Raw genomic sequence first — 22,209 nt, 5'->3', positions numbered from 1 at the left:
TCCATTCCATCTGACCCTCCAATTATGTGGGTGTCATTTCTCTTTCCACGTCTCTTTGATAACATCTGTAACAACCTTCATCTCAAATCTCTTTAACACCACAGCCCTCTTCTGTCTCTCAGCATGCTTGAACACCTCAATTTCTTCTAATAATTTCAAAACTGCCATAGTACAGTTGGACAAATGTCTGTAGATGTTTCTTTTTTTATTTAAATATTACGTAGTGTCTTATTTCGAAAACATTCCTTCATTGCAGTCTAGTGCAAATGCTCTTACTGTAGCACATGTTAGTGTAAGTATCTTTAAAAAATATACATAAGATGAGACTTGTGTGGAAAAAACGTTGGTCATACAAACCATTGGAGAAAAATCTTGTAGTTAATAGCTGGAAGGGTTCATTTTGGATAGACAGGATCAGATTTTCATTCGGTCTAAATCATTTTTTTTGTGTAATATCGGTGATGTTATCGTAACATTACATTTGCAGTATACTTTGGAGATGTCTTTAATGTCAAACTGTGGATATAGGCTTGCAAAACAATTCTAATGCCAGGAGATAATGCTTAAATTGAAAGTTGATTAAGTTTCATAAAGCAAAGGTTAATTCTCACTGGCCCGGTACCTATGTCGACAATGAAAAGCCTTAGTCTCCACTCACTTCTATTAGTTACTGCAGAATATTTCCAGTCAAACACACCCTCACACTTTTAGTTTGTGTAGGGGGAGTGGCTGACTGCGGAAAAGGAATCTGTTTAAAATGCACAAACAACCTTGTTTTTGATGGCGCTGTCTGGCTGGTCAATAGCCTGGCCAAAGAAGACCGTCCTGCAGCAAAACCTCTCCACATGAAGAGCACATAAAAAGAGAGACAATTCAGCCTTATTTGCAAATCCAGGAACAGGGACAGAGGCTAATGAGGAAAATGTCAAATTCACAGTTGAGTTTTAGTTCAGCAGTCTGCTAACTTTGGGGTAGGTTAGCGACAAGAAACGCGAGAAGAAATTATTCAAAAAACAGTAGCATTCCTAAGAAGAGTGTTTTGCTAGTGCAGTGGTTCTGTCTCAGTGTTTCTCCCTTATAGTTAAGGCCTTTTTTTCTTTTTTAAATATAATAGATTATATTTTTATTATAGTATATTTTTGTGTGAAACAGACAGGTAAAGAGGAAGTGTGCAATCAGTACCATTTTGCTGTCAACAGCAGTAACCTCCTCGTTACCTCTGTCTGGTGTGTTTTTTGTAAATCAGCTCCATGCGTTATACACTGCCAAACAACAAGGGAGAGGCTTCTATTCTTATTGCTGTTATTTCTTTCATTGGTGCCCACGCTGGTTTGGTCTTACTCTTACTCTTTACTCTTACTTTTTTGGCATCTACTCCTGTGTATACTACCCTTTTGGCTACTTCATGAGCAGGAAAGCGGGACAATATGATGCACTTGGTTTTTTAATGCTCTGTCAAACTAAGGCCTTGATGAGAAGACATAAAGCTAAAATTCCTTAAAGCTGGGAGCAGTATTTTTACGGAATCAAAACCATTATACTTTTAACCTCACGAGGTCTTTATTTACAGGGTTTTGCTTGTGGTCGTGGTAAAACTAAGGTTCGAAATAGCTGTAGTTCAGTTATTTCATCAAATCTATGTTTTGTGAAATGGAGGATTTTTAAGTGCGCAGGCCTGCAATAATAAGTACTTAACAGGAGGCAACTCAGCTCCTGCTTTGCTGCCACTGATGCCATTGTTAACAGTCCTAAAAAATATACACACTTAACTGTCAGCGCTTTGAGTAGGCTGCAGTCACTAGAAGACTATAGAGACCACAAAACCACCTGCAATATACCAAATCAAGTGGGTGTAAAGCCTTAGTAGTCTTGTCTCTTTTCAACATGAGTTTTTCTCTTCGCCACAAGATGAGTAGACCAACCTGCTCCCCTTTTGCTCAACACACTGATTCAGAATCCTACAGTGTGTATGTGTGTGTGTTTGTGTGTGTGTGCGCAGGTGCATCGGTGTGTGTGTGTGTGTGTGTGTGTCTGTGTGTGTTAGAATAGCTCTGTCTTGAGAATATCCCTAGTTTATCCCGACAGATTAGGCCGCTTAAATCTCAGAGTGAGGCCACGTTGTTTCCCTGACCACTGAAGTACACAAGCAGAGAGGTTACAGATCTGCCGGCCAGTTCTATTAGGAAGGACCCCGTCCTCAACAGACCCACTCCTCCTCCCCTCTTCCCCTACATGCTTTCCCCTAGATAAATAAAAAGTATACTGCAGAAGGTTACCAAAGACCAGATTTCCATGCTTACGCTGCCAACTGCCATCAAAAACAAGTGGAGAGAAACAGGTTATTCAAACTGTCCTAGTCTGTTTTAAATAGCTTATGCCCTTACCCTATCTAGCCATGATTACAGGGCCTTTTAACTATTACACACTATTTAGATGGTGTGCCAGTTTGGCTTGCGAGTGTACCATTCTAACATATGCAAGTTAAACCAAAGCATAAGGACCACATGCTTCAAATCTCAAATACAGTCTCCCCACCGTGTGTATCCAGGTCTGAAGAGCTTCTTTAATCTGTAACAAGTTTTTAGACACATGATCCTATAACTAATAATAGCACAACTCTTCTTTTTTCTGTATCCATAGTGCTGCCAAGTTTTAAAATGAAATGACATATAAACAAACTATAGCTATTAGACATAAACCAAGAAAAATGTTATAAAAAATCTGTATTGTTTGGTGTCGTAATATGGGGGTGTTTTGGGGGTAGGGGGTCCTATATCCTCAGGTTTAAGTTATTAGCAATTTACCAAAATATATATGAGGACAAAAACTATATTAGCAAACTGTAAAATTGGGTCTTTTGGCAATAGAAAAAACATTATAGGGTTACAAATGTGGTCCTTTTAGCCGTTCTGCAGGAGTTAACCACACAGTGGACTGAAGTGAAATAACACTACTGATTGGGGTAGGACTTCTGTGTTATCCATGAATCCAATTCTTGTCCTGTGAGAGCTCAACCAATTTGGTCACAATGGTGAAAATGAAGTGAGTGCTCTCTTTTTCTGTTGCTTTATTGTCTGTATGAAAAGAAGTGCACATATATTTTATGACCGTGGCACTTTTTCTGTTGTAATTCATGATTTTGGTGGGATGGGAACATTGATTCGATGGAGAATATTGTCTTATGTCAACCTCAAGAATTGTTCAGTGATCTCAACTTAACGCTGTGTTCAGGTCATTTGGTGGTGATCCGAAATGCAGAGTTTCCAATACAGACCAAGTGTTCAGACCCTCTTCCAGGTTTGAGTTACAACTGACAAACTTGTAATTCAAACTTGGAAGGAACCCAGCAGAAGGACAGAGACCAACAGAAGATCCAAACCTTCAACAAAGCATTATGTCATATGTACAGAGTGGGAAATGTTCCCCAACGCTTACCATTACCCCCAAATGGGATGAACGCAGCAACAGGAGGGAACCTTATGAGTCGCTGAATGTTCACTGGATGGCTATATACATACAATATTCAACTTAATATATGTTAACATGTTTTATTTTGAACGAAATATTGTGTTTTTTCTTTTGCATCAATTTAGTAATAACTCCAGATGTCACTGAATTGTTTGTGTCTAAGCACTGATGGGTAAAGGCAACGAAAATGGGAAGCTAATGGGGAAAAAAGTATTTTTACCTTCAATTGTCCAGAATGCTTAGAGTGATTCTACAGTTTACATCAGATTACTGTTTGTATCTACAAGATATATTTTTTGTTTAAATCTGTTTATTTTTGAGGAAAGATTTTGATTTCTCTTTGAGACTGGGGTTTCTGGGATGAAGGTCCATATTGCCCCTGTTCATCTGGCCTTACAGGAGGGACAGGACTGGAGGATCATGGGCAATGTGCTCAGTTTTATTTTATTTCTATCTTTTCATTTTCTTTTATTTAATGATAGATTTATTGTGCTGTCATTTGGTATGGGATTAGAAACTAAACAAGGTTGACTCAACGTAAAGGAGAGGAAACTGAATGAAAAACTAAAGTACATAAAATAATTGTAGTGTAAATCTATCAATGTGTTATTATATTGATGAACATCATGAAATATATGTATATTGGAAAAACAGTCTCTATATCAACTTGTACTTTTGTGTGTGATTCATGTGCTTTGTCGGTGTGCAACAATGGGCAGATGCAATTTTGACTGCAATTCTAGGACCTTATCTGACCTGTAAGAATACAAGGATAACCCTCTTTTCTTAATTTATCCTAATTACATGTTAGTGTCGCTCAAAACACATAGAGACCTGGAGTCATACGGTACAGGTGCACATTTCTGTGTTTTTTCCAGAGTTACTTCACACAGTCATGTATAGAGTCACTAACTTCCACACCCTGGATTCACATTAAAACACACAGCACACACACACACATAATTTAAATCTACTCATTTGTGCAAACACTGGTATGTGCACTTTGCCCCATCTATCTGCTGTTATAACTACAATTCCCTCTCTTGAAGAACCATAATGCCTTGGAAGTACTAGTTACAGCTTATAAACGTTTTATACTGTAAATGGCCCCCTTATCAAAAAGTTGTACCAAAACTTGCTGGTCTATCACGTTCTGGACATCGTGGTAGTAGAAGAGTCTAAAGACGTGAAGGAGTAGCAGAAAAAAGCTTTAAATAACTGAGGTCTTTATAAAAGGAGCCACCCGTGAGAACCACTTCCGGCGACTTTTATTCTGAAGTACAGAGGGCGGCTCGGCATCCAAAACGTCGTAACTACTGTGTTTCCCGTTCTTCTTTTGTTTTATCTTTAGTTCCTAATGTATACGTTTCATATAACCTGCCAGACATAGCTTACCTAAAACTAAAAATAGCAGTAAAAAGTATCCTTTACCATTTTGTTTCTTTCTTTGCTTGGTCATGAGAAAATAAGCCCTCTTTCCCCTGCACTAGCTTCAAATCAGATCGTTTTTCGGCCCAGAGCACACCCGTCTACCTTGCTGGTGAGATTGGCCACCATGACACCGATAGTGTCTGGTTAAATCACACATTGCTATTAGTGGAAATATGCCACTATTTTTGAGGGGAGGCAAAAAACATGAACACGGTGAAGTCAAATGGTCCCACCTCCAACGCAGCAGTTTCCCGAACGTAGAAGCTGTAGTTGGATGTTTTCACCACCAGGTGTCACCATGACAACTATAGGTTCTAGCATGGACATATTCATGTTGTGGAACCACTGACACGAAAAATGTCTGTCAGTGAGCATAACATACCGTCTACAGCGAGTGTCTGATAGACTTCACTTTGCATACTGACTTTTTCCACTTTAGACGTGTCTCCATATGCAAAAGAAAAAAAAAAAGCATTTTTTGGCGCTGTAGGTTTGTTCTAAAGATGAAAGCTGAAGTTAGAGGGGGAATCCAAGCCTGAGTGTTTATGTTTTCTTTCTAACACATATCCACAGATAGAAATGGTAGTTCAGCTGCTATTAGATCTGTTAGTATTATACACCATGTACCATGGAGAGTACATATAGCGTATATAGTAAATACAGTGGGAAAAGCCTCCTCAACATTTATACGTTGCTATTTTTATGTACCAGATGAAACAGCAGTTTCTTTTCTTTGACGTCAGATTTTCTACCAATTGGTCAACCATAGAGTAAACAAAGTCATGTATTGAAATTTCCCCTGTGCTTTTCATTTTTGAAAATACACAGCATATTTGTGTGTATTGCTTGAGAAAAAGAGTCTTTATTCCTGTTTCCACTGCAGAAGGAATATTGTTTTCTAGCTATGATATTGTCATTACCTTCCTTGGACTAACTGGCAAATGATGATGTGTCTCCTGAACATTTGCCATGAAAAACGAGGGAAGGCTCTTAGCAGAAAGTATCAAACTGTACGCTTAATCCACAGTGTTTTTTAGGGTCCTTCTTATTTGATTTCACTTTAATGCAACATCCTGTTAATGACAAATGAGATGTAATCTTTTTGGACATTGTCCACGCACTGAATGCATAATATCACATTTTCTCATAAAGTGCAGAGTGAAGTGCATCTAGGAAAAAGCTATTACGCCCTTTGAATGCCGGAGAAACAGACAACTCAGTTGTTGTTCGAAACTGATGTCAAATGTTGATATTTCATACTTAAAGTTCGGAGCCTTCTAACTAGTTCCATCTGGAATCCTCTTGTAGGATTTATCTCATTAAAAGCAGGATTCCATCATTTCTTGTCAAATCTTTATCTCTGTGCATAAATTTCTATTTATATGGCATGTGAAATTTGGCCTACTGTACTGCACTGCATTATTGAAAGACTGATGCTTTTTTAAACTGTAGATTGAGAATTTGAGAGGAACCACAATTAGAGCGAAAAGATGGTTCTACGACTGTTAAGAAATTGTCAGTTTGAGTCATCTTCTCTGATGGATTCACACAACTGCATGCAATTGTTTTCATTCTGTTTCCCCCCTCTCCAGTGGAGCGTCACGTTAAATAATGTTTTGGTAAATCTAAGAGATTATCTTGGACATAATGGGAGAGTAATGTGCAGAGGGAATGTGTGGAGTAAGGTCACAGTCGTGTGTTGGCTCAGGGAGGCATGAACGTAGCCTAACTCCAGGGTGCATTCAAAAATCGTTTTTCACTTTGTTATACTGTCTTTCTGTCAGACCTCTTTAAGTTTGTTTTCAATTTGTCTGATTCATCCACCCCTCTCTCTCCTTATCTATTCATGTGCCCCCTCTCACCAGTCATTTACTCCCCCACTTCTATTCCCTTTGACTCTCCAAAAGGAATGCATGTCCAGCTTGGAAGATTCGTCCGGAGTTATTGCAGAAACCTACACCCTCGGCTTGGATTCCTGCTAAGTGGAAAGGTCGCCGTTACTCCCGCACGTAATGGCAATGGCTGCACAGTTGTGCACACTCAGACGCCGTCTGGCCCCCAGCAGACTCTGCACGTCATTGCATTCCTGCGTCTGCTGCCTCTTATCAGGACGCTGGGTTAACACAAACACGGCACAGCAGGATCAGGGAATGCTCATTTCTCCAGCTCTGCAGGAGCAGCAAAACTGTCAAAATTCTCAAGTCTTATCAAGAATATTTCAAGCAGGCTGTAATGCTGAAATGAGAATGTAACAAAGTAAAATCTCACAGTTAAAAAAGAGCTGAAGTCATGTACCACATGCAGCTGGAAAAACAATCTCTTTCTGGTAACCCTGCTTTGTGCTTTTATAGACTGTCCGTCCTGCTTGCTCCAGACTTTGATCAAGGTGTTGCAGCTCTGCTGTTCGTAAAAGTGACTGATTTTTTAGCATTATTTAAAACAGCATCCCCTCCATAGGCCTCAGTAATGTAGGCCAGAGGGTTGGCTCATAAACAAATCTTAACGGAGAAAGAATACTCCCCCCTTGAGAGTGTTATTCTTGCCTGGATTGCTGGGCAAAAAGACGCTCTCTGGTTCAGATGCTACGGAGCCAGCAGAGCCCCTGGGGCTTAGGGAAATATGGTGAGGGGAAAGAAGTCATTGGTTTTATGATACTTTATTATCAAGGTCCTTTTGGATCTTGTTATGTTTTTTGTTTAAACTAGATGAGTAAGGTTAAGAACTTGGTTTTAAAAAATATTTTGTTTAGCAGATTAAAGGCTTCACATGTTGTTGTGGAATGTAAAGATTTATGGCCCTACTTGTTGAGTGTTATAACCCATAAGACCTCAGGCTCTGCCCCCGCCTGTGCACCCTGCATAATGATTAGCCAGACGTTCAGGATGGATATACCAAAGTTCAGGCTTCTTTCACCGTACGTTTCAACCATGTGAAGAACCGGAAAAATATCTTCTCTGTATGTCCACAAAGTCTCAGCCACATCTTCTGATACTTCTCCCTGCCCTTTTGTCGCAGATGCCCCCTCTGTCATAATGAAACCAGGGTTAGTCTGGAAGAAACATCTGGCTTTAATTAAAGCCTTCTCCTTCTTCCCTCCCCACTCACGTCATCCCCCCTCATGGCTCTTCCTCACTGTTGTTGTACTTTCAGCATCTGTCTGTGTCTTTTTCCATTCTCACACTCTCTCCCCCTCTAATTCCTCCTCACTCATTCACTCCCTCCGCCCATCCCGTGTTAGCAACCTCCCCCTTCTTCTCCCTGTCTTTCATCTCTTGCCTCCTTCTACCATCTCCCTTTTCTGTAATAGTCTGCTTTGCTTTGTGTGCACACTGTATCATGATGCATTTGGGCTGCATCTGGGGTCTCTCCTTGTTCCTGTCCCTGAGTTTAGGATGGACGAAGGCACAGCAGGCGAATTACACCAGGTGAGGTCGCAGTGTGTGAAGAATCTGTGTTGACTGTGTCCCGGACAGTGTCTTCTTGAAATGAATTATAATCTTCATTTATTTAACTCTGTTGATGTTTTAAGTGAGAATACAATCGTTGTTTTAACAAAAATTGACTGATTGCTAATTAACTAAGAGCCTACAACTTTAGAACGAAAAAATACTCTGAATTCTTTCACTGTTGGATCAGGCAAAGAGTTGTCCTGTTGGTTTGTGGCTAATGATGAGTTTGCAATGGCTAAGCCGCCCCAGATGTTAATGCTTTTGGTTCTACTTGTGGGGTCGAATCAGAGCAACTTGGCTCTTGCTCTGGACAACTTGGCTCTAATCAGCAAGTCGACTGATTTTGCTGGGGTTCTGCTAACTGAACTCTTACTTAGTGAGAAACTATTTTTCCATTGCATCTAATTTTAGTTGTCCTGTAGTTGTTTTTCTTCTTCCAAGAATATGTTTACTTCCTAAGAGCCCGGGATGAATAACACGTTTTTTCCCTTCTTACCAAACGTCATGAATAAGTTCAACTACACAAATTTCAAAGCTGACACCAAAAAAACTCCCCACACCACAAAGAGACTGCAAAATGCCAAAAATAATAATAACTTCAGCATAACAGGCATATTCTTCTTGGCCCACATGTATACAAATGGGTCAAATGTATCCCTGTTGGCAACAGCCTGAAATAGGAAATTTTCCGTTCTGTGAAATGACCGTTGACATTCAGTCAGCTCTGTCAGTGTTGAAAAGCAAGAGAATCTATTACATGAAGTGACTCAATAACTCCGACGTTGGAAAAGTCTGTCATTTGTAAAATGTGCTTTTCAGCTATATCTGAAAAACTCAGCTACAGCTCTTTTTTTGTCCATGCTTCTTCATTTTTTTTATGTTCCATAACACTGTTAAACCATGGCACCCGTCCAGAGTGCCTTTTTTTTTTTTTTGTCATGGCCCCACCATTACTATGACAATCATCAGTTGTGAGTTGTGACATGAATTCATATTTAACAGGGTTATTAATATTGCGATTCCAATGTTAATTGGTGGCATAAAGATGTAGTTAAAGTAAATGTGGCCTCATTTCTTAATGTGTTGAAACATTATCAAAAAGTACATTTATACGAGGGAATGAATAAATCTTGTGACACCCTTGAACCATCCATACAGGAGCCACTTTGGGAACCACCGCTTAAAAGTACTGGGATGGGTTAGGATAATACCATGAGAAATCAGCCTCCACAAGCCAGTAACCAACTAACATCATCAAACTCTTCGTAATGTATTGTTAAATGTTTTCTGTTCAACTCTGGAAAGCATAACTTCACCTGAAACCCAACCTGTACCTTTACTCTTTAAACGCAATTATAATCCCAAAATAAAAAAATAACCCAAATACAAACGAATGAGTATCAGCTGAAACGCTTTTGATTACTGTGTAATCACTTCATAGTCATTTCATAGCTGTGGAACCCAAGTGTTCAATATCAAATAAATAAAAAAGATATAAATGAAATAAATAATCATATGAATAAACTGTGTAAAATAATGCATATAAATGAACCAACCATTTGTGAAATAGTTGAAGAAATTATTAAAAAATAATTTTATTTTCACTGAATGTTATCTCAAAATGCCCTTTTTCAAAAATGACATATTTCCCAATGACAATTTTATTTCATGTCAGGTTTTGTTTTATAATGTCACTTTTCATGTTCATGGTGTTGATCTCAGCTAATCACTTACCCCGTCTCTCTAAAGACAGCACGCCTAACAACCGCTACCAAACTTAGCCTTGTTAGCTTCTGTTAGCTAGACCAACAATGCCAAAGCTAAACGTCTTCAGCTTTTATGCCTTAGCTTAACAAGGCTGAACATACTACTACTTACCTAGCTGGCTAACTGGCTAGGTGGGGTTGTGAGCTTGGTTGATTAGTCAGTATAAAAGTGAACAGCCAGTGTTAGAAGTGTTAGCTAGCTCCTGTTAGACAGAGTGACCACAGAAAAAGACTGTCTGTCTTTTTTCTTTTTACAGAGTTATGTATCTTTCTCTGAGGAACAACTTTGAAGTCAAAATTCTCACAAGCTCACAATGCCTCCTAGCTAGTTAGCCTGCTATAAAACTCAGCTATTTTGAAAATAAGAATGGTAATAGCCTTTTCTAATAATGACTTGAGTTTTAAAAATTTCTTAGATTTCTTCCACAAATTATTGTTTATATAATCTTATATATTTTACACAATTCATTCATATGACTATTTATTTTGTACTTATTTATTAAATATCGAACACTTCGGGGCTCCATACAACAATCAGTATCAGCAATTGACATTTCAAATAAAGTAAGGCCTCAGACAGTAGCAGAGACAGTCTGCTAAAGGAAGTCATTCAAAATACTTGTATCTGTGGGAGTTTTGAGAGTTTCAGTAGACTTGTGTTAATGCAATTCTGTTGTCTCATAGACCTGCACTTTCTCTACTACTGTCCATAATATTCTCACTACTCACTCCCCACTGTCTAACTCCTTCATCACAGGCCTGTGTTCTACTGTGGAGGTGACCTGGTTGCAGACTCAGGGTTTGTTGGCAGTGAGGGGTTCCCAAGCCTCTACAAACCCAACAGCAAATGCACCTGGCGTATCACGGTGAGTCACTTATCCTGCAGCATGTGTAAATACTGACTCCTTCCTCACTCAGGCTTTCACTGTCTGACTCATGTACAATCTGGTTTCCAGGTCCCTGAGGGAAATGTAGTCACGCTATCCTTCCGCATTTTTGACCTAGAGGCTGACTCGCAATGCCGCTATGACTATCTGGACGTCTACAATGGGCATTCCAACTTGGTGCAAAAGCTGGGCCGCTTTTGTGGAACTTTCCGGCCTGGCGCCCTTATTTCTACCACAAATACTATGATGTTAGAGATGGTGTCTGATGAAGAGACGCATGGTAGAGGGTTTGTGGCCTATTTCGCTGGAACCAAACCGTATGTGGACGGTACGTGGTCACACTTTAGAGTGATGATGAAGAAGTTTTTTCTTTATTTTCTTTTTGTTTTTTGATATTATGTTAGGCATACAAACATGCCTGCATAGGCTTGCATGTACATTTTTAAATGATGCTTCAAAAATTTGAAAAAAAGAAACCAATTCACATAATTACTCATCATTATTTGTTAATTGACCTTCAGACCTTTATGCCAACAACAAAAGACTTAGTTGAAAACATAGCATATGTAATTGGAGCTTAAATCAAAGTAAAGACCAATTAAATAGTCCATCCTGTCTTCTTTTCCTAGCTTTTGAGACAATGTTACCATCATGTCATTCTAATAAGGCACCCTTTATGAAGTTTTTACAAATTTTAACTATTGTCTTTTTTAAATGGCTAAAGGAATAGTTCAACATTTTTGGAAATGCTTCCCAAAATGTCCCAAAATGTGCCAAAAATGTTGAACTTTTTCTTTAATGAGTAATTTACTAAAAGCTTCATATACCACTTATTTGCCAATGGGTTGCCAAGATGTGAAAAATGTATTTTATCGACTGGACCATATGGTCACTTAAAGTCTGGAGAAAGACTGCAGAGGATCTGGACCACAACCAACTTCATTAACAACTTATGAAACCTTTATCATTGGCTTACTAACACATACTAACTCCGTTATTATCAAATAGGGAGGATATATACCACATGTTTCACAACATGGCAACCCAAAATGCGTTCTTATAAATGGCTTACTAACCTATAAATGATTAGTAAAATATTTATTAGCCATTAATGAAGCATTAGTTACGAATTATTAACCCTTTATAAATGATCTCTTTTGTGGTACAGAATATTTCAGGGTTTTGTTGAGCCATTTCATGAACAATTGACACTCCTAACTCATGGTAGTGTTTGCAATAAAGAGAAAAATGGGATTTATTTTCCCATTTATTTTCCCCCAGATCAAACATCTTGCCCAATGTATTTCTCTTATGAATACAATTGCAAAATTAAGCATACGAGTTCTTAATTATATAAGTACCATCTTTAACTTCCAGATAAGTGTGATTGATGTAACATATGATCAACAAGGGAACCAATGCCAGCCTCAGAAGTTAAAAAATCCTCAAGAAAACAATTTATTTTAAAGTTAGCGAACACAAATAATACTTTGCATACACCTTAGAGTACAATTTACAGTTATTTTCATTCATTATCCTCATGGTAAATGTACAACTCGTTTCAGACCAACAGTTCTGTGGGGGTAAGCTAACAAAAGCCCAGGGAGAGATCAAGACGCCCAACTGGCCTGACAAGAAATACCCAGCGGGAACCAGCTGCTCTTGGCTTATCACTGTGGAGCCTGATATGGTCGGCTGCACGCTCACTCCCTCTATGCTGACATTTCATTTTCCAAAGTCTTCACACACCCACGATGATTCTGTTTCTGTTTGGGTACCAGGTAATCCAGGTGAAGTTTGATAAGTTTCTCTTGGAGGTCGACACCTATTGTCGGTTTGACTATGTGGTGTTCTTTAATGGTGGAGAGAAAGATGATTCAACCCTGATTGGAAGATACTGTGGTGATCAGGTCCCGCAGTGAGTGACGGATATTATTATAGCTATTTGTTTGCCATTTAAGTAATTTTAAGTCGTTGATTCATAACCTTACGCTTTGTCCATTTCCTGTCTCCTGTTCAGACCCATTATCACCAGTGGCAACGTGCTACTGGTCCAGTTTGTGTCTGACCTCAGTGTGACATCTGATGGATTCCTTGCCCACTATACCAGCATCCCTCGTGGTTCTGAGATCATAACAGCTGAGTCAGGAGCTGGTACGAGGTCTATTCACCCGAAACCTGCAGTCAAACCTGCTGCACCTGAACGTCCAGCCGCTACTCTAAAGCCACCTGTCCCCACCACCAAGTATGTGCCATCTCTTCCCCCTAAGCTCGCTGAGAGATACAAACCAGTCAAACCTGTTAGAGTCCGTCAGCCGGACACCACAAGCCAGGGCAGGAGGGTGCCAGTAACAAGACCAAATGGAAAGAGGCCCAGTGAGTGAAGTTATGGGCATGCGTGTGTGTCCATGAACAGAAGGAGTATACATCTAATGCACTATTTGTGTGCTCTTTCTGTTTTTAGTCCCTCAAAATCCGCTGTGTGCCAGAGCCTGTAAAAGAGATGGAACTATCAAGAGTAGTTTCTGTGCGAGTGAATTTGGTAAGTTTCCTACTGTTCAAATACGCAACTAGTAACCAATCAGATGTTGTGTACTGACTGAGCCATCCTTTTTCCAGTGATAACTGGGAAGGTGACCTCGCTGGCCCCTGGGCCCCGTGGCACTGTTCATGTTAGCATCTCCCTTATTAAGGCCTACAAGGCAGGTCGACTAACCATCACGCAAGTGGGAGAAACCATGTCGGTTAAGCTGGTGTCACAGTGCAAGAAGTGCCCGTTGCTCCGAAGAGGTACGTACTTCTTGGAATCACGTGCTCACATACACGACAGATTACTAGTATAAAACTGATCAATCTCTGTGGTAATTTTTCCTTCCGATAGGTGTCAACTACATTATCATGGGTCAAGTGGATCAAGATGGACGTGGTACCCTGCAACCTGGTGCATTCACAGCTCCCTACAAAGCCCAACATCACAAATTATTAGTGAATATCAACAACCAACCCTGTTAACCTCACACATATGTCTGGGCCAGGAAAAGAAGACGACATATCACACACACATCCTGAATTTTCAATGTGAAATACAGATATATTGAAGCACAATATTGCAGTAAAACATAACTTCATTTTTATCCCAATATTTTAAAGGTATGCAAGTACATTGTTTTATTCAAACACCTGCCAAACATTATGTTTGTAATTTATACATGAATAAAGGTTTTATATCTCTGTCACATGGTTTGATGTTTAAATTATTTTCACATTTTCAGCTGTAACTCTCTCACTCCAACTGTTAGAATCATGCCTCTGTCTCCACCAAGTGGATTTGAACGGTAACAGCACTCAACTTCAGCTATCGCTAATCCTAACAATTTTTTTTTCTCCAAAACAGGACTAGATTTAAAATCCTGTGACATAAATTGACCATTAGTCCTACAATCAAAATGTAAAGTCTGACATAGAGATTAACGATCCCAGAACATGTGCCAGAGTTTTTAAACGGAGTCCAGAGAATACTTATTGCAATTATACCTGATTTATCTCAACTGCACATTTCTCTTATATTCATCTTTTTAAATTGTTTATAGCATGTTCAGTTTTTTTCTGCTTTATCCTAACCGATAGTATACCTGGATAAACAGAAGTGTTACAAACTATATCGAATTGTAATGTTCATTCACTTGTCAATATCAATACAGAATATAATATCACCAATAAAACACTAAATGTGTATCTCCTGAACAAGCACCAAGGGCCAGTTGCCAGTACTTGGCTGCTTTTGCTAGAGTTGATCAAAAATAGGACATGATGTGGCATAACCATAACATAACAACTGAACATAAATATGCATGAAATGAAGCTTATTAGTGAATGACATTGATTAAGTGCATGGTGATTTTATCTGAGTATACTTAATTATTGACTTATGACAAAGCTTCCTTAGAATTAGTATGTACTATGGAACTAGGGTACAGGTTGAAACTTAAATGGGGGACATACTGTAGGTAATTGTGTGTGCGCGTGTGTGTGTGTGTGTGTGTGTGTGTGTGTGTGTGTGTGTGTGTGTGTGTGTGTCTGTGTGTGTTTGTGTGTGCGTGTGTCCATGCCGTTATTCAAATTTTCCTCCTAACCAGAACAATAGAGACGGATAGAGGTCAAAAATAAATTCATTCTCCTTTGTTTAGAGTCATTTCCCCTAAAGAACCAGTCATTTGGTTTGACTTGAAATGTATTATTACTTTTCAAAAAATAGTTGTTGGGCAGAAACGCAATTTTAAAAAGTATATTAATAGCTGGACTTTAAGTATAAATTGGTCTATGATTTTAAAAAATCAGATTTAAACTATTAACATTAACATCTAGTGGAAAGCTACATTTAGTCAAGGACTGAACTTAAGCTCAGTTTTGAGGTACTTTTACTTTACTTGAGTATTTCCATTTTATGATATTTTATATCTCTACTCTACTACAATTGGAAAGGAAATATTGTACTTTTTACTTCACTACATTTATCTGACAGCTTTAGTTATTAGGTACTCTGCAGATTCAGATTTATAATACAAAATGTAATCAAAAAACAAATTATGATTTGCTATCAAAGATTGAGCTAAACAACAGATGATATAAAGTCTGAAACTGAAATGGCCAGTGCGAATAAATAAATAATGATATCACATGGTAAAATGCCAGATAAACTCTATCTGCCTGTGTCTCAAACACTGACAGAAACCTGTTACTTGTCTGAATGTCAGCGTTTTAATGAGAATAGGCCACATGTCTGACACCCCTAAGTGCCTGTGGATTAGATTGACTGAAACCATGATGTGACTTTACATTCTGAACACATACTGTAGGCTACAATCCAAAGAAAATCCACAGACTTAAGATCCAATGATACTGGATGGAAGGTTGCATACTGTAGGAAAGACATATTTCGTCCATTTAATCTATTCAGTGTATTTTTTACTTCTCTGAGCTTCACCTCCTCTGTTAAATGAACACGGCTCATGTCATGTTCAGTATGCGGAATGGTGATGAAACACAAAATTCAGCTTTCAGGGCAAGTGACATTTTAATGTAAAAAGGTATAAAAATACATGTGGAATAGTATAAAAAGGCAATATTGACTTCCAAACAATGAATATAAATGATGAAATATTATGGATTTTTACAGTGGCTGTAAAAATAGAAATACAATGGCAATTTGCTTTAAAAAAAAAATAGAGCCAGACTCAGACAACGCAACTCTAGTCATTAAACAGGGATAAATCTTACAATCATATACAATCCTCCTCTCCTCTCCTCTCCTACACCCATACACTACCCTTCCCCTCCCTTTCTGAAGCTCCCTGCTGGCCACAGCAGCCTCCCGCCCCAGACCCCCGCTGGCGTGAGGCAGGCAGGTTCTTGTAGACGGCACGGCTGTAGGGAATGAAACACATGCCCAGCTGGAGGTGTCGGGCCAGGCGACAGTAGGCAGCAAGCGCCAGGACCAGCAGAGGGGTTAGCAGCAGAAAACCCACAACAAGTAGAGCCACGCAGCCGTTGTCATCCAGTATGTCTGAGCAATACAGAGAGGTTCCATGGGGCTGCACCTGGAGAGCAAGGAGGGGAGGAAAATGCATGAATAATGGCATGGATACAACTAATCAAAGAGTGTAGTGGACACACACACACACACACACACACACACACACACACACACACACACACACACACACACACACACACACACACACACACACACACGCACAAAACTACCTTTGGCTCCTCAGTATGTCCCAACCTGTACCCTAGTTCCACAGTACATACTAATTCTAAGGAAGTTTTGTTTATGTGGTCTGGAACACTGGAATAAGTCAATAATTAAGTATACTCAGATAAAATCACGATGCACTTAATCTGCTGGATTTTTGAGTGTGCTGTCGGTGTATTTCATAGTCCCACAATGCACTGCACAAAGGAACTGGAGCAACTTAGTCACAGCTGCAAAAAATTAAAATTAAGCTCCAGGAAGATCCAGTAAGATCTTGGAAAACAGTATCAAATCTCTGTAAAAACATTTTCCTTCCTCCTTGTGTAGATTATAGGCAGTGGCATTCCAAAATCACAGTTTGATTGACAGTCTACACCATTTCCTTTCAGTACAAAACATTTCTTGTATATTAACTTTAGAGACCATCTGTTCATGACCTACTGCTTTGAAATCTGCGTTCTCTCTCACTTCTGTCAATCAAAAATACAGATTTCCACAGGAGCCCATTACCGAGGAGTGGCAGAGGAAGCCGAATATGATCATAGCAAGGGCAGGGGTGAGGATGGTGCCGAACACGATGCAGGCCACCACCGCGTTGATCAGTGCGATGATCAGATTCTGGGCGGTGACCAGCACGGAGCACGCCCAGCAGTCCAGAGAGCCCCGCAATTCCAGGGGGATTTCAGCAGCCTCGCTGCCGCCCAGCGAGTATGGAGGCGGCACCACAACACCTGACCCCGCTCTGGAGGGGGAGCGCGGCTCAGAGTTGGCCTGCTCAGATACCATCTTCTCCAGTGTCCCGTTCCGAGACAGACTCATCTTCTTTGTGTTCTAAACTGCAGGAAAAAAAACAGTTTTAGCCCAATAAGGTCATCTATTTTATGAATCGACTCAATATTCTGGATTATAGTGACTTTATTTTATCAGGACACAATTTACATTTGGGGAAAAATTGCATAAACTGAGTTTTTGTTTTACAATATGGAGATGTGTGTTCATCAGAGTGTGCCAGGTATTTTAATTATCTGTAGTTGTGTCTGATGATGAAAAAGAACATCCATAAAATAGTCAGTCTATTTTCTGTTGCATTAAAACCTTCCCTTCCCTGCATGCCCTGATTTGTTCTGTCTGTCTATTGTTACTCCATTAATGGTCTCCTTAAATAATGTGGTGAAAGGTAGGGAAAGTCAACACCGATAACTGCACCACTCTAAGTGCGAGGAAATGGGCTCCACTGACCCCACCTCCAAACTCCAGGATAACCAAAACCCAGAAAAATGAGGGCGGAGCAGCTGCGAAACCCTGAGAAGTCCAACTAATCACTAACCTGAATTCCAGAACAATGTTATAACTCTGATTTTGAAAAAAAAAATTGTGGTGCTTCAAGTTTTTTTTTTTTTTTTTAAATTAATGGTACTGTGAGCTTTGATTCCCTCATTTTATTTCATTTCACTGTTATTTTGTAAACTCTGACATTCTCCACGGACCTGAGAATTTCCAAGTGTCACATTAAAGTGATGAGAAAATGACAGGGGCAAGTTCCACCATTTCCCCCTGTTTCCAAGTGTGTTAGCATGCACTGTTCCTATGCCATGTGAAAACATGGGTTTTACAAGGTAACTTGCATTTTTGTCCTTTCAACAACATTTTAAGCAAATTATTGTTCACTGAATTTGTACTGCCCCCTTCCATCATCCGCTCACATGTACGTCATATGATTCTGTCCAACAACCATGGCCTAAGGAACATTTTTCAAAAACTACTTTACTCTTGAAGGGGTTCTATTTTTGAGTATATGTCGGCCTAGAGCCTGGAGCTCAAACACTCGCCTTTTGATGACATCACCTGTACAGCCTTCTTGTTTCCAGGTTGGAAACAAGACCCCATCAAATTGAATTAATTTCCATAATCGTAGAAATACAATTTCTCAAGAAACATATTCGGGATGTTTTATTAAAAGTATGTACTACATTCATTTAAGCTAAATCTGCCCTTTCAATAGGCTGTGGGCTGGCATTTTTCAACACAGTTTTAATGAAATAAAAAGAGTGTTTTGTACTCACTGTGTGGTAAACTTGATGATGTGTCCTCTTGCAGTTCGATGGTGGCAGCAGATGATGGGACTCTGAAGGACCTGAAGATGGGTGAGTGGTCGGAGACGAAGAGAATTTTCGCGAAATTCCTCCTGATGTGTGTCTTTTCCGTTTGAAAATCCAGATCCTGAGTAAAATTGAGTTTCTACTACTTAACAAAATCTAAAATCTTCTCCCTTTGTTTTTCTGGTCTATTTCCCAAAATCAAATCAAATAAATAAATAAATCATCAGCTCATCAGATCTGTGCCTGCTGTAATGAATCTAAACGTCTCCCTCAGACCGCTCAGAGTGGGTCAGAAAAGAGCTCTGTAGACTTGAGGCAAATTCTGCTTTCCCACTGGCTTCAGCGCTTCCTTCCCTGACATTCTGTTTCCTCACCCTGACTCCAGTCTGAGATATGATTGAGTGTGTGAGTAGCTATGATTGTATGCGTGAGTGTGAGTGTGTATCCTGTGTTGCCTCTACTGCTAATGCACAGAAAACAGGCTGGGCTGTGTTAAAGACTGCTGCTGGTGGTGGGCAGGGGAGCAGTGGAGGGTTTCTGTGATAACCCCTGGAACCAGGGGGAGGGAGGGAGAGTGTTTATTTGGATAGATTACAGGAGTCAGGGTATGCTTCCCACTCCACAACACTTTACACCCCCACTAAGCACTTTTCCTACTCCACTTTCAAATACTGATAAGGTGGGTTTCAAAATTCAAAACAGCTGAGCTGGTTTTTAATACCGATTTCTATGATTTAAAAAAGCCAACAAACCACAAATAACCCCTTTTTGAGGCTTTCAAACTGATTTACACAAGACCATGCTACATTCATCATCACACTATACTGCACTGATGACAGTGCGAACCAATGAGACGGCGCTACTCAGCTACACTGCAAAAACACTGAGCTGTGAAAGGTAGAGGGCAAGCCATATTGCTGGAGATTTGTTTTAGAAGCAGGAATGACAGAGGATTGGCCCTTGACCTTTTGATGAAAAACAGAACTCTGCTTTCAGAAAACATAAGGAAATGAGGATGGGGGAGAACACTGACTAATTTGGTGGGGAAAAGAGGCTATCATGGGACTGATAAGAAACCAGAGGGGCTCAGTTCAAAGGGTGAAATTAGTATTTTGATATGAAGTCTCATTTTTTCATCTAACTCTGGGCATCTTTGTTTATTTATTTCTACACAGGGGTAGATATATATACTCCCTGGAGAGAATCAGGGCATTTGAACATTCGTTACAAGGAACAATCATCAAAGAGCCCATGGCATTAGCACTCTGGGTAAAAAAAAAAAAAAAAAGTGGGAGCAATGGATGGTTTTGCTATTAACAGTACCACAGAGAGGGCTGTTTATATGTGTATGTCAGTGTCTGAGGGGGCTGGTAGAGGAAGAGCAGTCTTCCTGTCCTTGGAACCAGGATATCCGCTGCTGTGACCACGCTCTTCGATCAGATGTCCCTGCATCTCCACTTGTGCGGTTTTAAAAATGGTTCAATGTTAGTCTACATCTGTTATGTTGTTTTAGTTCATAACCTGGTTTTTATAATTGAAAGTATATAAACTGTCGGTTCAGTAGCCTATGACCGTGTGTTACACCTTGGTCACTTCGTTCAAAGCATCCAGGACACACTGACAGATTGATACAGGCTATTATTCAGATAACTTCCTGTTACTTTTGGATTACTTTTCTTCTTAACTAAACGGAGCAGCTGCAGCCTGCAGCTCTGACAGGATGGTATCAGGAAAACGCTGGAGGGAAAAATACTGAGTAATGCTCTCTTCTACTACAGCATCAATTCTGAAGGGAAGCCTTTAAAGCAACCTGGTCCAGTGGTGCCACCCAGTGGACATCAGTCAGAGACCGTGACTAAAGGGCAGCTGACACATGCTGCTTAAATGTTTGAACTGTGGGACCACTATATGAGCGATTATCTGTGAACTGTCAGGTCATTCTGACTCACCTAGTATACATGTACTTGCAGCTACTGTTAGACAGAGAGATTAATAAAACAATAATAATGGTAAATACAAGGCCGGAGACACCCAGGTTGGATATACAGTACAATGGTTGAGGATAAAACCATTATAAAAACTAGAATAGCGCTCAGTAGAGCGCAGACCTTCGCCGAGGCCAAAAAAAGGCCCTATCTAGCAATGTTAAGGAAAGCGATAAAAAAAAAAAATCTTGGATCTGCCTCTATGACTGGAATCCACACCAAAACGTAATGGGTTCTTCCCTCTCCCATACCCCATCCCTCCACCAAGTGAGCTGCAAATCGTTTCAGCACTTTTTGCGTAATCCTGCTGAAAAACAAACCAACAAACAAATAGGCACAGGTGAAAGCTCAAGCTCCTAGGTGGAGGTTATTAAAAGTTTGTTTCCATTGTGGTCCTCTGTAGAGAAAGACTAAGATGACCGGCCTTCAAGTGGAGTGGAACCCCGATTTACTACAAATATCCTGTTCACACTTCGGCCAAATTGTATGCCGACTGACTGTCACACACTTAGACACCTTCAAACATGAAAACAGAGTCTCCAGACATACTAGCAGCTGTGTGGGGATGTACTTATAATCAGCAGTGCTTTGAATTAAACATCAGCATCTCAACAACATGCTCACTATGGGCGGCTCAGGAGGTCGAGTGGGTCGTCCACTAACCGGAAGGTCGGTGGTTCGGTCCCCGGCTCCTCCAGTCCGCATGTCAAAGTGTCCTCGGGCAAGACACTGAACCCCAAATTGCCCCCGATGTATCACTGATGTGTGTGTGCGTGTGTGTAGAAAGCGCAGTATGCGTAGAAAAGAGCGCTGTATGAATTTGTATGTGAATGGGTGAATGTGGCAGTAGTGTAAAGCGCTTTGAGTGGTTGATGAGACTAGAAAAGCGCTATATAAGTGCAGTCCATTTACCATAACTGTGACAATGCCAACGTGCTGATGCTAAGCAGGTGTACTTACCATGATCGCAATTTTAGTTTAGCTTGTTAACGTGCTAGAATTAGCTAATAAACACTAAAGTACAGCCAAGACTGCTGGGAATGTCACTTATAAAGTATTGGGACAAATTAAAAATTCACCAAAGTCAGTAGGATTCATCTTGTGGGGAACACAAATGTCTATTTACAATTTATGAAAATCCATATGTCTGTTATCTCAACGGACATCAACAGATGTCTGTTGAGATAATCTGGGCCAAAGTGACGGACCGATTGACACTGCCATCCTTAAGGCTGTGCCACTAGCATGCCTAAAAACCTTACAAGAGTAAGACAGTAAACTTAGAAGTCTGCACATGTGCATCTCTCTGCAAAATAGTTCTGCAACTCAAATGATGGTTCAGTATTTTCATGTTTAAATTGAGGCA

General features: G+C 39.9%; 2 protein-coding genes across 2 annotated transcripts; one reads left to right on the top strand and one right to left on the bottom strand.

Annotated features, from left to right (window-relative positions):
* Nucleotides 1-8,122: 8,122 nt before the first annotated feature.
* On the top strand, nt 8,123-14,237 carry pcolcea (procollagen C-endopeptidase enhancer a). Its single transcript, XM_040151358.1, has 9 exons — nt 8,123-8,324; nt 10,872-10,980; nt 11,071-11,329; nt 12,567-12,691; nt 12,783-12,919; nt 13,022-13,377; nt 13,466-13,543; nt 13,621-13,791; nt 13,883-14,237. The coding sequence occupies exons 1-9, from the start codon at nt 8,236-8,238 to the stop codon at nt 14,011-14,013; spliced, it is 1,455 nt and encodes a 484-aa protein (XP_040007292.1). The 5' UTR covers nt 8,123-8,235; the 3' UTR covers nt 14,014-14,237.
* A 1,830-nt stretch (nt 14,238-16,067) lies between these two features.
* On the bottom strand, nt 16,068-19,348 carry tmem88a (transmembrane protein 88 a). Its single transcript, XM_040149728.1, has 3 exons — nt 18,823-19,348; nt 17,270-17,595; nt 16,068-16,598 (listed from the first exon to the last, which is right to left on the bottom strand). Exons 2-3 carry the CDS (start codon nt 17,576-17,578, stop codon nt 16,311-16,313), a joined length of 597 nt encoding a protein of 198 aa, XP_040005662.1. The 5' UTR covers nt 17,579-17,595; nt 18,823-19,348; the 3' UTR covers nt 16,068-16,310.
* Between the last annotated feature and the right edge of the window lie 2,861 nt (nt 19,349-22,209).

This window comes from Xiphias gladius, chromosome 17 (genome assembly GCF_016859285.1).
Source record: "Xiphias gladius isolate SHS-SW01 ecotype Sanya breed wild chromosome 17, ASM1685928v1, whole genome shotgun sequence".
NCBI lineage: Eukaryota > Metazoa > Chordata > Actinopteri > Istiophoriformes > Xiphiidae > Xiphias > Xiphias gladius.
Note: the sequence above shows the minus strand (reverse complement) of the source record. Positions and strands in the feature narration are given on the sequence as shown.